At 51.5% G+C, this 13,340-nt stretch overlaps 2 protein-coding genes and 1 long non-coding RNA gene across 5 annotated transcripts in view; 1 reads left to right on the forward strand and 2 right to left on the reverse strand.

Annotated features, from left to right (window-relative positions):
• Window positions 1-2,450, reverse strand: part of si:zfos-2326c3.2 (mitogen-activated protein kinase kinase kinase kinase 4) — a 36,281-nt gene extending 33,831 nt beyond the window's left edge. Inside the window, exons 1-2 of one of the 2 annotated variants that reach the window (XM_049028769.1) lie at window positions 2,041-2,450; window positions 1,566-1,631 (exon numbers count right to left, since the gene is read on the reverse strand). In XM_049028769.1, the coding sequence (XP_048884726.1) occupies window positions 1,566-1,631; window positions 2,041-2,091 (117 nt within the window). In that variant the 5' untranslated portion in view covers window positions 2,092-2,450. The remainder of the gene's footprint in view (window positions 1-1,565; window positions 1,632-2,040) is intronic. The other variant, XM_049028770.1, reaches the window with a different exon arrangement.
• Window positions 2,451-4,414: 1,964 nt separating this feature from the next.
• LOC125750028 (uncharacterized) lies at window positions 4,415-5,716 on the forward strand. The gene is made up of 3 exons (XR_007400273.1): window positions 4,415-4,509; window positions 5,244-5,393; window positions 5,579-5,716. It is a non-coding gene; the product is annotated as an uncharacterized LOC125750028 (long non-coding RNA).
• Window positions 5,717-6,346: 630 nt separating this feature from the next.
• The window catches only part of il1rapl2 (interleukin 1 receptor accessory protein-like 2), a 158,865-nt gene continuing 151,871 nt past the window's right edge, over window positions 6,347-13,340 (reverse strand). For both annotated transcript variants that reach the window (XM_049029688.1, XM_049029686.1), the window contains 3 exons: window positions 11,826-11,966; window positions 10,998-11,168; window positions 6,347-7,575 (listed from right to left, as the gene is read on the reverse strand). In XM_049029688.1, coding sequence (XP_048885645.1) covers window positions 6,872-7,575; window positions 10,998-11,168; window positions 11,826-11,966 — 1,016 coding nt within the window. In that variant the 3' untranslated portion in view covers window positions 6,347-6,871. The remainder of the gene's footprint in view (window positions 7,576-10,997; window positions 11,169-11,825; window positions 11,967-13,340) is intronic.

Genomic DNA, 13,340 nt, shown 5'->3' on the forward strand with positions numbered 1-13,340 from the left:
ATACACCAGGGAAAAGAAGAAAATAAGCCTGAGCTGTTGCATTTGGCCATGGAAACTTGTAAGAGTGAGAAGGAAAACGGGCAGCATTGGGGCTCAAAACTCCACCCCCCAGAAAGCCAGGCTCCCAGAAACAGGATTTCCTGTTTGTCTTGACCTTCGACCTTTCACCTGAGGCCAGCAGTGACCCCAGCGGCCCTGAGCGGGGGAACGATTCAGCTGCTGTTCATAGAAGTGCTGACCCCTGCTCTTTCTCACAATGGCTTCCCTGTGCCAATGCAAACCATAGGAATGCAGTGCATTTTTACAGTAAAATAACTGAAAATCATAATACGACATACATCTGATTCTTTCTTGGACAGCCTAATGGAGATGTGGTCCTCCATAGCTAAGTCACACAAGACCCTGGCTGCGAGTACTCACTCGTCATGTCGGATGTGTGATATCGATTTTTTTGATGGTGTCTGTTGGCATGTGGACATGCTCTGTTGGTTATTTTAACTGAAATCAGAGTACTTTCCAATCAAGGACACCAGACTAGTTAATTGTTTACTTAGATGGGGGGGTGACTTGCAATTAGTGATTCTGCCTGCTTTAGGTACGGTACTTACACCTTTTCACTTAATAGCAAGTAGGTCAGCATGAGGTCATAATGGAATTAATATGCATTAATGTCATTAAAACAAAACACCTTCACTAATGTTGTTATTTTTATCCAGTTTTAATGCCAAAGATAAACAGACATTAGTGTATAAGTATCGCAAAGTACAGCTCAAAACACCAAAATGGAGATCTGGGAATGTACTTCTGTGCAGGTTCAGGGTAGAAGTCAGGAGGACATCACTGTTTTGATGATAGGAGATGACGGGTGCAAAGACAGCCCCCCGCCCTCGGCGTGGTCTCACACATTGACGGCACGCCTTCACCCTCTCTGTACCGCTAACACCCCACGCAGCCTTTCTTATCCGCTCATCAAGCATTCCCGGCCGTGACATAAATTCGGAGGTCTACCAGCCACGTGACAGCACCCAGCCCAGGTCCGCTCCTCTGGGGTTTCTCAGAAGGCGGTTAACACCACAGTGAGAATGCTGGTCTCAGCCCAACAGAGCTAATTAAAAACACCCCCTCCCCTTAAACTGCACCATCCATGTGTAAAAGAGTAGTGATGTCAGTGCCGATAAGGATGTGGACTCCACCCAAGGGTGTTAACCTCACTCGCATCTGGTGCACAACCTTCAGTGAATATGGGTTACAATATAGGCAGAGATCTTTCTGATGCCTGTGCCCACACTTACAAACATGAAATCATGAGCATCTCACATTATTAATTCATCTCTGTATTAGTGCATTTCTGACTCACTCCCTGATGACCTGGACGTGCAAACAGACCACTGTGATACTGCGACTGCATGAATCACGTCCAAGTACACAAACTTCAGCAAACTTAAGTAAGCGTCAAGGATTGCCCAATAAGTGCAGAAAAGGTGAATGTTTAGTCAAAAACTGCATGTGTGAGAGTTTATGAGAGACGTTAGAGTTTATGAGGGGTCTGGGAGGTTTCCACCAACCTTGTAGACTTGCCCATAGGTCCCGTTTCCAACCACTTCCACCAGCTCAAATATCCCAGCAGGGTCCTGCAAACGTGCAAAAACGTTGTCAACATCTCACAAAGAGGCAGCTTCAGCCGCTTCACTAACGTTGCAAATCTTTTTGAAGCCTCGACATAATTTCCTCTTAAAAACAGCCGAAGACAAACGGTAAATGCGAGCTTATTAAACGGTGCACGAAGTCACCCCGTTTTCCCGAATGTTTAAGGGACTTTATAAAGGCGCTTTTAGAGCCCGTCCGCTCCTTTGTAGCCGCTTTTCTCCTCCCTAATCCCGCAGAGTAACACTGTAACTCCGAGGCGCCGCTCCCTCCATCCTCTCCTCCAAGCGCAAACTTTCTCCATCCTATTCCCGATCTGAGCTGACGCCGTAAGACGGGCGCAAAGTAGCCGCAGCTCCGGCAGCCTCTCGGCGGCTGTCACGGAGCCGGACTCACCCGGAGCATGGAGAGGTCGATACCGTCCAGGCTCCTGCCGTCTCTCGCCATGGCGACTCCGGCTCCGGTATCGATCGCTAACGGGACGCGGGCGCTGCGATGGCCGCGGGTGTCCCGCACAGCCTGTCAGTCCACGGCCGGAGCCGCCGAGAAGCGTAGCGAAGCCAAGCGAGCGACAAACACAGGAAACTTCTCATCCAGCGAAACCCGGAAAACGCGGAGGAAACAAAACAGGGTCCCCCCTCCTCCTGCTCTCCCCAAGAAAACAAAATTTCAAAAAGTGCAACTCAGAAAGCAACGGTCCCTCGCTTACAGCGCACACTTTAACCACATTTTACACCCTGCAGCAGGAGGTCTATGAGAATGCAGGGTAAAGGGTGATTCATGCACGCTATGTCCAGGGAGACATATACACCCACTGTCCCTTTAACCAGCGTTACTTTTGTTTTTAAACGGGGAGAAATAACTTTAACTGACAGGGCCACGTTGACAGATTTGTGAAGTAATGGCTGCTGGGCATAAAGTGTATTTTTTTCTGGTATAAAATATCGATGATGTAAAAGTATTGCTGGTTAGCTGCTTTCACCCTTGTCTTCGTATATGGGAGGGAGGTGTTGGGGGGGGGGTCACATCGGAGTCTGGCGGTACTCTAGTGGCTCCGTACGTGACCCCCTGCTCTGGAGCCCCGATTTAAGGGTCTCTTTCTTCACACGGGGGCAGCGTGCGGCGCGGGACTGAGGCAGCTGACCTCTGAAGGGGGCCACTGTGTCCAGTTACAGTGAGCCCTTTCTTGAGTGGGGGTGGCTGGGGGGGGGGGAGAGGGAGGGTGGTGTGCAGTAACAATACGGAGGCATGATGAATAAGCAAAGAGGCCCCCCAGGCTTATGATATAATGACGACATTCTTAGGTGGGGTTGATGCTCAGATGGAGAGGGATGGAGAGCTTGTGAGTGCCTGAGGATGGAGGATAGAGATTTTTTAATGGATGGTGTGTTTGGGGTGGGTTAGGGTGTGTGGGGGGGTGGCATTCATACTGGTTCCCTCAATGTCAATATACATTTAAGCCCTTTTCCTACGTGTCCTACGCACTCTGGTGCATACAGTGCGTATCTGTCACTGTGCTGCTGGTCGGAGGCTCCGCAGGACGCTTGGGGGGAGTATCAGAGATACAGAGGCTAGCAGATGGAGAACAGGGGAGAGCACGTGTCATGCAGAAACTTCATTGGCTTGTGTCATGTTACAGTTTGCATTTGAACAACAATTTGGAGCGTAAATACATTTATTGTGAAATGACACGTACAGGTGCAAGTGGCTTCTCAAGCAATGGTACGGAGTCGCTCTTAGTGACGCACAGCACCCCGGACCATGATAGTGAAGTCCGCCGGACTGGCAGCAGGTCACGAGTCAACCTACTCACAGGAGGTGTGTCCGGCCGCTGTCTTGAGTGGGGGAGCTGGGTCGGGAAACAGTTACACAAAACAATAACAGTGGCCTGTTCCCCTACCATCCCCACCCCAACGAGGTCTGAAATGTCGAGTGAAACCGCAATTCCCCCCCCATGTGAGATTCCTGTCAACGTTTAAGCCAAATTAACAACACAGCGCGTACCAGATCGTAGTGTGTCTCATGGTGTGGTTTACATATGGTCGTCTGGTTAATCGGGTAAATCGGCGACAGTGGAAAGGAGTGATTCGTATCCCACTCACCACCAGGACTATGTGGGTGAAGCTTGTGCTTTAGAGGAGCAGATGAAATAGACCGAATGGAGGAAGTGAGTTCAGCCGTCCTTGTGTTACTTGCTCATTTGCATGGTCTTCACATGTTATTAAACTATAAATGGGAATGACGGTATACAGGGAAATATGCACAATCTCTCCAACACCGAGCCGTTTATACTGATGGTAAGGAGTTGGATCTTTCTCCCGAAGACATAAGGCTGCCAGCGTGACGGACTCCCTGTGCACCTCTGTCTGTGAGAGCCGGACCCGTCCCAGAACCTCTGGCCCTGTGAGATAGCGGATTGGTACTCCAGATGAAGATGAAGATGTAGCTCTTTGACTCCTAGGGGCCGTAACGAGCTCTGTAGTGTTCCTGCACTTGACCCTTGTGTGATTTAACACCTATGCCGCCTAGTTAGGCCCCAAGTTGGGGTCCTGCTGATCACTGGGACCTGAGGAAACGGGCAGGGTTTAGGGTTGAGGTTGACAGTGATACGACACTCCAGGTGCTGATGCTGACCCAGCTCCACGTGCCCATCTAGGGTCACAGTCCCGCTGAGTGGCTCTGACATGTCCCTGTCAGCGAAACGCCGCACGCAAATTCGATCCCCACTTCCCCTCCGTGCCGCCTGCAAAATTCACCGCTAATCTGCGTCATTAGGTTGGCACGGTCTGCCGTTTTCTTCCCTTTTGAAAATGAAAATAAAAAGTGCTCCTCCTAGTCTTGAGGGGGGTTTATTTATAGGCTGTGGTGAGTAGCTACCGTCATCCTTTCATTTAGTCACATATGTCTACACTCATCCGCTCGTCCGCTTTTTCCAGACATCCTGCGTTTGGTGGCTCCCTCTTTTATTTTTAAGGGACGGAAGTATTTTGGGAACGTAGAGCGAACGCGACGTTGGGACTTAAAAAACGCTACTTATGTATTACTCTGTGTATCGCTCTGTTCGTCGACAAACACAATAAATCACATCTCCGGGCATTGTGTGACCTGTGACACACTGACACCACCAGGTGGCACTGTTGCGTCTTAACGTTACACCGCACTGAACATAGTCGTTCATTAGTTTATTAGTAAAAGTTAATCCGCGTCTGAAGGACTGGTTTCCACTTGATCTCAGTGAAATATTGATAATGTGGATTTTTTTTTAGCTTTAATAAATAGTAACCGAATTCACCTCGTTATCATCAAGGTTACTCTAAAAGATGGAAACCATGGATCTACAGTATAACGTGAGCGAACCGGAATGTCTCCCTCTACAGGCATTATTTGGTTCCCTTGACAAATATTTCCTGGAATTTGTGCACTCTAAGTGTTTCTGCAATCTCAGAGATTTCGGCAGAAAACGTTTACACAAGAAAGCATGTTAAAAAGCATTTCTGAAAAGTACAGTAATGCTTGACAAACCCCTTCCTGAGAGCAGCTGAAGGTGTCACTCTCAGTTGAGTAATTCTTTCGCTCTTTCTAACCTCCATTGTTCTCAGCCCCATTTGGAGAACCGGAGACTGACGCACACGCGTGACCCTGGCATGATGCTGCGACACGCTCCATTTCCGTATTTCCCACGCGTCCTTCCCACTCGCGGGCTTTGTCCTTCAGCTTTGCTCCCCATCTGTGGGGGGACGGAATGTGAGGTATGTAAATGCGGGGTCTCTCCTTGAGGAATAGCCAACACCCCCTCCCCCCACAACTACTCGTCAATTGGAACCAAACGCCGAACTCCAACTGCACTTTGATGGAAAATGAACAGCTGTATTGATCACATTAGCATCATTTTCTCCCAACCTGCTGACTGTCGGCCTCCACTCTCCCCCCCCAGGAGCTGGTGACAGGGGCCCAGACCAGGCCCCCCAGAGCTTCTACCTAATGCTGTCCTACTAAACCATCCCACTAGCCTTCCCCTATCCCCCACCGTGTGTGGATGTATGCTAATATCTGCTAATATAAAATATCTATGTCTATATAGACAGTGCCTTGATCCTGCAGATGAATTATGGGTAATGTCTTCTGTGTTTAAAAGCACCCATGGGTCAAATTCAGGGTTGCAGGGCAAATAAAAATCTGTGGCCAGCATTAGTTGGAGCATGGTGGGTTAGTGAGGACTGTCTTGTCCATAACATAACCAGGTCAGCTATCCTGGGCGAAAGACATTACCCAGTTCAAGCACATGGGGGCAGTAGAGAGGCTTAAGCTAAAGCAGCGACACCAAGAGGAACATCTGTCTCCTGGGCCGGGTCAGTGACATGCTCTCCAGAACGGAACCTGGGATCTTGGCCATGCAGCAGAGAAACGTCGGAGTGAGTCCATTTCTTGTGCTTTATGAGGGCCGGTGAGACAGCTGGCTTGTGCATACGTGTGTATGTGGAAGAACACGGGCACAGATATCCACGCGCTACTGTTCCTAATGCTCCTCTGTGCTCCTGCCTGGCGGCTGAACCTCTGTCCTCCTGGGAGGAGAAGCGTAGTCAGAGCAATAGGAGAACATGTGGGGGGGGGGGCTGTGAGAGAGGACCTGGTGCACCAGAGGGACAAATTAAACCATAACCTGTATCAAATATTTCAAATATTCATATTTAATTGGCTTCAAACTATGACAATTACCTTGTGTAAATTCAGACATGGAACTTCTGCTTAAATATAATAATGCTCACAAAATACAGTGTCTCTTTGACGAGCGGAGTCCTCCTTTACGCCCCCTGGAGTCCAGATGGGGAACTGCACACACACGGCACATCACGTCAGCCTTCTATGCACGCTCCCAGCAGATAGGAAAACTGTACAGAGTAAGAGCAGCTTGAGTTTTAAAAACAAGGTCATATATATTACCCCGTCTCCGAAAAGGAGAAATTCAAGTAGGAAAATCACTTCCGAAATAACCCTCGTTTTACGGCCGACGGAAAAGAAAGTCAAATGATAATAATAATAATAATAATAATAATAATAATAATAATTAATAATAAATAAAATCCCCAAACATTAAAGAGCAAATGAAAAAGTCCCGGACAGGTCCTGGTTTTTTGTACCCCAGTGCTCGTTAAAAGTCGTCTTCGTTAAAAGTCGAGTTTTCATGCAGGTAATCAAAATCCACGTCACGCTGCAGTACCCTTCCCGTCTACCAGATGTCGCTGGTGAGCTCACGGCTGGTCAGCGGCACGAACGTGCTGTTGAAGTGGAGCTCGGTCTTGGCCTTGCCGCCGCCGCCGCCACCCCCACCGGGTATCGTCTGCCCGTTGAGCAGCGCCATGGGGATGTTGCAGTACGTGTGCCGGTCCCCCAGCGTGCCTGTATGCACCGGGGATGGAGGCACCTGGTACTCATATACCCGGCAGAAGTGTCTCATCTGCGGGCGGCCCGCCGGGTCGAAGTCCGGCACGTCGGAATGGCTGGGCGCCAGCGAGGCGGAGGTGTTGGTCATGGCGATGCTGGAGACGGTCTGCAGGTCGCCAAAGAGGCCCTGCTCGCCGGAGTCCAGCACCTGGCGACGCGACAGCGTCTCCTTCCTCTTGACGGGCATCTCATAGACCAGTCGCTTCCAGAAGTGTGACTGCAGCCGGTTGTTAGCGGGGCCCTTCCACTTGACGACGGACAGCAGCTTGATGCCGTGCTTGAGGGCCTCCACCTCCTGATAATTGATGACGCTGCGCAGGTCGGCGCACTCGATGAGGATGACCTTGATCTCGCCCGTCACCAGCATGCCGTGGATGCGGGACTCGAGCTGGAAGATGCTCCAGCCGCGCTTGGCCACGAACTCGGGGGTCAGGATCATGATGAGCCTGCGGCTCTGCTCGACGCTCCGGGCCAGATCCTCCATGTAGCCTGAGGGGGGAGAAGGTGGGGGGGGGGGGACACGTTAGAGGAGATATGCAGGGAGAGATTGGGGGACAAAGGTGAGATGGAGGGGCGTGGGGAGACCACAGGGGTTTGCCTCAGTACGGTGACACTCACATGAACAATAGAATACTATATACGATACAATGCTGTAATTCTATAATCAATCCCATTGTCTTTAATATGAAGCAAAATACAAGGCATGGGATCAGTAAGAACGAAACAGACAATGGGTGAGAAACAAATGGGGAAACGTCCACGGTGACCTGCGTGGGAATATTCAGAGAGGCTGCCAAGCAAACACTCAGCGTTCTGGGCTGGGATCCCATCCATGCTGCTGACAGGGCCGTGCACCAGCGCAGGGTCACCACGGGCCTGAAGCCCATCCCGGGCAGCATAGGGCACGAGGCAGGACGAGATGGGGCTCCATTGTAGAGCACGCACACGCACAGCGACACTGGCGTAACCCATCTGAATGTTTCCGAACCGCAGGAAGCCGCCCCCCCCCCCCCCCTCCCCCCCAGAGGAAACCTACGCAGACACAGCCGGAACACCTACGCGATTGCGTGGGATTCGAACCTCAAGCCACAGTTCTGCCCTGTGCAGTGAGTCAAACTGCAAGAAACGAAACGAAGCTTCCAGAAAAGACTAAAAACAGATCCCAGAGCTGGCTGAAAGACAGCGCCACCATGTGACCAGTGTGACGCGGAAGATCCACAGCTCTTCCTTCCTGCACTTGCAGAGAAGGTGACCCCATAGGAATCACACAAAGCATGGGGAGAAGAGTCTATGGGTACTTTCTGTGACTCACACTGCTCTCTCTGAGACTCTGTCACTCACACTGCTCTCTCTGAGACTCAGTCACTCACACTGCTCTCTGAGACTGTCACTCACACTGCTCACTCAGAGACTCAGTCACTCACACTGCTCTCTGAGACTCTGTCACTCACACTGCTCACTCAGAGACTCAGTCGCTCACACTGCTTTCTGAGACTCTGTCACTCACACTGCTCTCAGAGACTCTGTCACTCACACTGCTTTCTGAGACTCTGTCACTCACACTGCTCACTCAGAGACTCAGTCGCTCACACTGCTCTCTGAGACTCTGTCACTCACACTGCTCACTCAGAGACTCAGTCGCTCACACTGCTTTCTGAGACTCTGTCACTCACACTGCTCTCTGAGACTGTCACTCACACTGCTCTCTCAGAGACTCTGTCACTCACACTGCTTTCTGAGACTCTGTCACTCACACTGCTCACTCAGAGACTGTCGCTCACACTGCTCTCTGAGACTCTGTCACTCACACTGCTCTCAGAGACTCTGTCACTCACACTGCTTTCTGAGACTCTGTCACTCACACTGCTCACTCAGAGACTCAGTCGCTCACACTGCTTTCTGAGACTCTGTCACTCACACTGCTTTCTGAGACTCTGTCACTCACACTGCTCTCTGAGACTCTGTCACTCACACTGCTCACTCAGAGACTCAGTCGCTCACACTGCTTTCTGAGACTCTGTCACTCACACTGCTCTCAGAGACTCTGTCACTCACACTGCTTTCTGAGACTCTGTCACTCACACTGCTCACTCAGAGACTCAGTCGCTCACACTGCTCTCTGAGACTCTGTCACTCACACTGCTCACTCAGAGACTCAGTCGCTCACACTGCTTTCTGAGACTCTGTCACTCACACTGCTCTCTGAGACTCTGTCACTCACACTGCTCTCTCAGAGACTCTGTCACTCACACTGCTTTCTGAGACTCTGTCACTCACACTGCTCACTCAGAGACTGTCGCTCACACTGCTCTCTGAGACTCTGTCACTCACACTGCTCTCAGAGACTCTGTCACTCACACTGCTTTCTGAGACTCTGTCACTCACACTGCTCACTCAGAGACTCAGTCGCTCACACTGCTTTCTGAGACTCTGTCACTCACACTGCTTTCTGAGACTCTGTCACTCACACTGCTCTCTGAGACTCTGTCACTCACACTGCTCTCTGAGACTCTGCCGCTCACACAGCTATCTCAGAGACTCAGTCACTCACACTGCTCTCTGAGACTCTGTCACTCACACTGCTCTCTGAGACTCTGTCACTCACAAGGACAGGCACACTACGAGACCTGCACCCTGACCAGCGCAGTTCAGATTGGGGGAGGGAGGGGGGCCATAAATCCACAGGGATGCAAATCTGTGCTGGAGGTCATTAGATCAGGGAAGAAAAGGGAATAACAGGGAATGACAGAGAATAATTCCGCAAGTAGAAGGAAATGCAGCCGGATTTGTATTGATCCACGTCCTGTACTGATCAAATGCCAACATGAGGAATGGGTTTAAGGATGGAGCTGCCGATGTTATAAAACAAAACTGCCATGCTCACTCCGGCCAGACCCCCAAGGCAGAACCTCCCCAGGCCGGATCCCCAGGGCTGACCTTCTCCTGGTCGGACCCCCCCCCCAGAGCTGAACCCCCCAGGCCAGCCCCCCAGGGCTTACCCCTCAGACCAGACCCCCAGGGCAAAACCTCCCCAGGCCGGATCCCCAGGGCTGAACCCCCAAGGTCAGAACCCCAAGGCAAAGAATACCCAGGCGGCCCCCCCAGGGCTGACCTCCCCCAGGCCGATCCCTTGGCTGCTCCTTCCGCCTCGCATCTCCCTGCACATTTCCTTCTGCTCTATTTGCAATTATATGCTGCTTTCAGGCTCACAGGGGCCCGTGTTTCCCGGTAACCCAGCCAGAGTGTGAAGGCCCGGAACCTGCCAGAAAGCGGGTCTGCCAGCACCGTAAGTACGACACTCAGACTGGTGACGCGATGAAGAGGCCATGAACCAGCTTTGGTTTAGGATCTGTCTGTTCTGGCACGCATGGCCCAGGTGAGGGGGGGCTGCTCTGAGCCCCCCGCATCGCCCCAGCAACTCGCTCCCCCCGTCCGCCACCCCCGCCACATTCACTCGGAACCCCGTCTTCCATCATCTTCTAACGAAAGTAACGATGGCAAAGCAGCAACACGCTGCAATTTCATGGTCAATTTGCGGTGCATAAATAACGCCGTTTCCACGGCGGTGGGGGCTGCAGAACCCCCCCTTCATCTTACACTCATGACGATGTAAATCAATTAATGCCAATAAGAGGCAGCAGAGCCTGCACATTCAAACGAGCTGCTTAAACACTCTCTCTTCACTCCCTCCTCTCCCTGCTTTCCACTCCTCCTTTCTCCTCTTCCTTTCCACTCCTCCTTTCTTCTCCTCCTCCCCAGTCCTATCTTCTTCCCTCCCCCTCCTCTCTTCTCCACTCTCTCCTCCCCTGCTCCTCTCTTCTCTACTCCTCTCCTCTCTCCCTTCCCCGAAAAAGGGACCAGAGATGGGAGAGGAATGCAGGGGGCAGCAGGAGGCATGGGGCGTCTCTTACTGCTGCTGGGAATGAGGTCTCGCTCCGGGATGAAGAGCTTGTAGCCGTAATGTTTCTCCAGCACGTCCGGAAGAACTTCCAGAGCAAACTGCTCCTCGTCACTGGGAGAGCGGCCCAGAGCCTCCAGGTCCACCTTGGTGTAGGACAGGTAGCCGTCGTACTCTTTGTTATCTGTCAGACACACAGAGGCCATGTCATTCCTGCACAGTGGACTGAACGCATCACTTCCTGTGTCTCTAACAGCGAATCAATGAAGAGCAAAAGGAGGTGGGAGTGCCACCAAATGGCTGCCCAAACAGATTCAGAGAGCTACTCCTTTACAGTCTCTCCCCCGAGTGGATAAAGAGATTTATCAATGGCACGATAAACTGATCAAAGGTTAAAAGAGGGCAGATGTTAGGAGGGGTGGGGGGGTCTCTCTTCTAGCTCTCGCACACCGCAGCCATTTATAGGGCCTCCAGCAAATTCTTGCTTGTTTGCTGCGTGACGAATGGACCCCCCCCCCCCCTTTTGGAGCCGGTGCTGCTTAATGGGAAAATTATTTCCCGGGGGGAGTTAATGCTGGTACAGTGCTAAAATGGGGCACGGACAGCATGTCGGTGATCCTGGGCAGGTGGCTTCTCCCAGTCACCCTGTGACAGAAGACGCCCCGGTGACCAGACTCGCCCTAAACTCTTTGGGATTCCTGGTGTCCCACTACGACAATCACTTGGCTATAGTCTCCACTTTAAAATAAGGTGGGGGAGGGGGTCTTTCCCCCCACGAAGAGCTACAGCACACAGCCGGCAGTGCTCTGTAGCCCCGGGATGGGGGGGGGGGTCCACTCACCGTCCTCGGCGTCCTCGCTGCCAAAGTGTCTGCGGTAACACAGCAGGATGTCTAGGTTGTAGCACTTGTAGATGGCGCTGAGGAGGCCCAGCAGGAGCAGGATTGCCCCCAGGCCGCCGGCCAGCTCCAGCCGGTACACATCTGTGGGGGCGGGGAGACGCCGATCAGTGCGGAAGGGGGGCAGGTTGCGGGGGGTCTCCCAAACACAGCCATCGATTGACTTATGCCTTATCGAGCAATGTCCCATGAGACCCTCAATAGGATTCGTCGGGAGACGTCCAAAGCAGATGCAGTGGACTTTAACGGATGTATTTTTCTACGTGTGGCATGTGGCAAGAGCCACAACAAACCGACTGTTCTGCCACTGTAGTGGTGCAGTTAAATGTGAGTAATGTTATGCAGTATGTCTGACCTCTCCCAAATAATGATCGAGATATGCAGAATGACTGATGTTCTCACTTCCGGGACACACACACACACACACACACACACACACGCACACACACACACGCACACACACACGCACGTTGTTAATTCCAAAAGGCTGTCCTGCTCTTTGTGGAGACCCTGGGTGAGGATGCATTGTGCTGAGCGTAATAACACACTGAACACTGCAAAAACAACACATCCGACTCCTGTCCAGCCCACACAGGCCCTGCGACCTTTTCTGCCTGTGCCGTCGTCCTTTTGTTTAGATCCGCAGTGGAGATTAGACAGCGTGGTGACAGCTCTCCACTAGGGGGCGCCCCAGTCCCGCTCTGGAGCCCGGCGGCCCGATGACAGACGCGTGTTACGGCAGTGGGGCCCTGTACCCAGAGGAGGGACGTTTCTGTACTGTCGTTCTTTATGCTGTGTAATAAATGCCAACTAAAATGTCAAAATTCATACGGAGCCGCATTTAAAAGGAGAAGCGAGCCGCTATCACGGCTCTCAGCTTGCACATGCAGGACTGCATAAAAACACACCGATTAAATCACCCCCGTCACTCTGTGTGTGTGTGTGTGTGTGTATGTGTGTCTCACAGACACGTAAGATGAATCCCAGTGCAAGGACACACACACACAAACAGATAGAGAGACACACATACTCACAGGCGCGCACACACACACACACACACACACACACACATACAAGTTTGTATCTTTGTGGGGACCGTCCATTCATTGCTATGGGACAAACCCTAATCCCAACAATGGCACCCTTAAGTCCTACCCAGGCCAGCCCTAACCGTAACCATAACTTACCAATCAAAATACAACATTTTTTGGCACATTTAATTGTTTTGATTGCAGTCACAGATATTTATACACTTGGGTATTCTCTTGTGGGAACCAAAAAATGTCCCCATAAGGTAAAAAAAGAAGTATTAATAACATTGTGGGGACATTTGGAATGTAATATATACATGCCCCCCCCCAGGTCTCAGGCACAGGCCACGCCGCACTGAGCACATTTAAACGCGTTTCATGATCTCGGTGTATTGCTGTAAGCATCAGTGCCCATGAAGACAGACTG

Source organism: Brienomyrus brachyistius, chromosome 10 (genome assembly GCF_023856365.1).
Source record: "Brienomyrus brachyistius isolate T26 chromosome 10, BBRACH_0.4, whole genome shotgun sequence".
NCBI lineage: Eukaryota > Metazoa > Chordata > Actinopteri > Osteoglossiformes > Mormyridae > Brienomyrus > Brienomyrus brachyistius.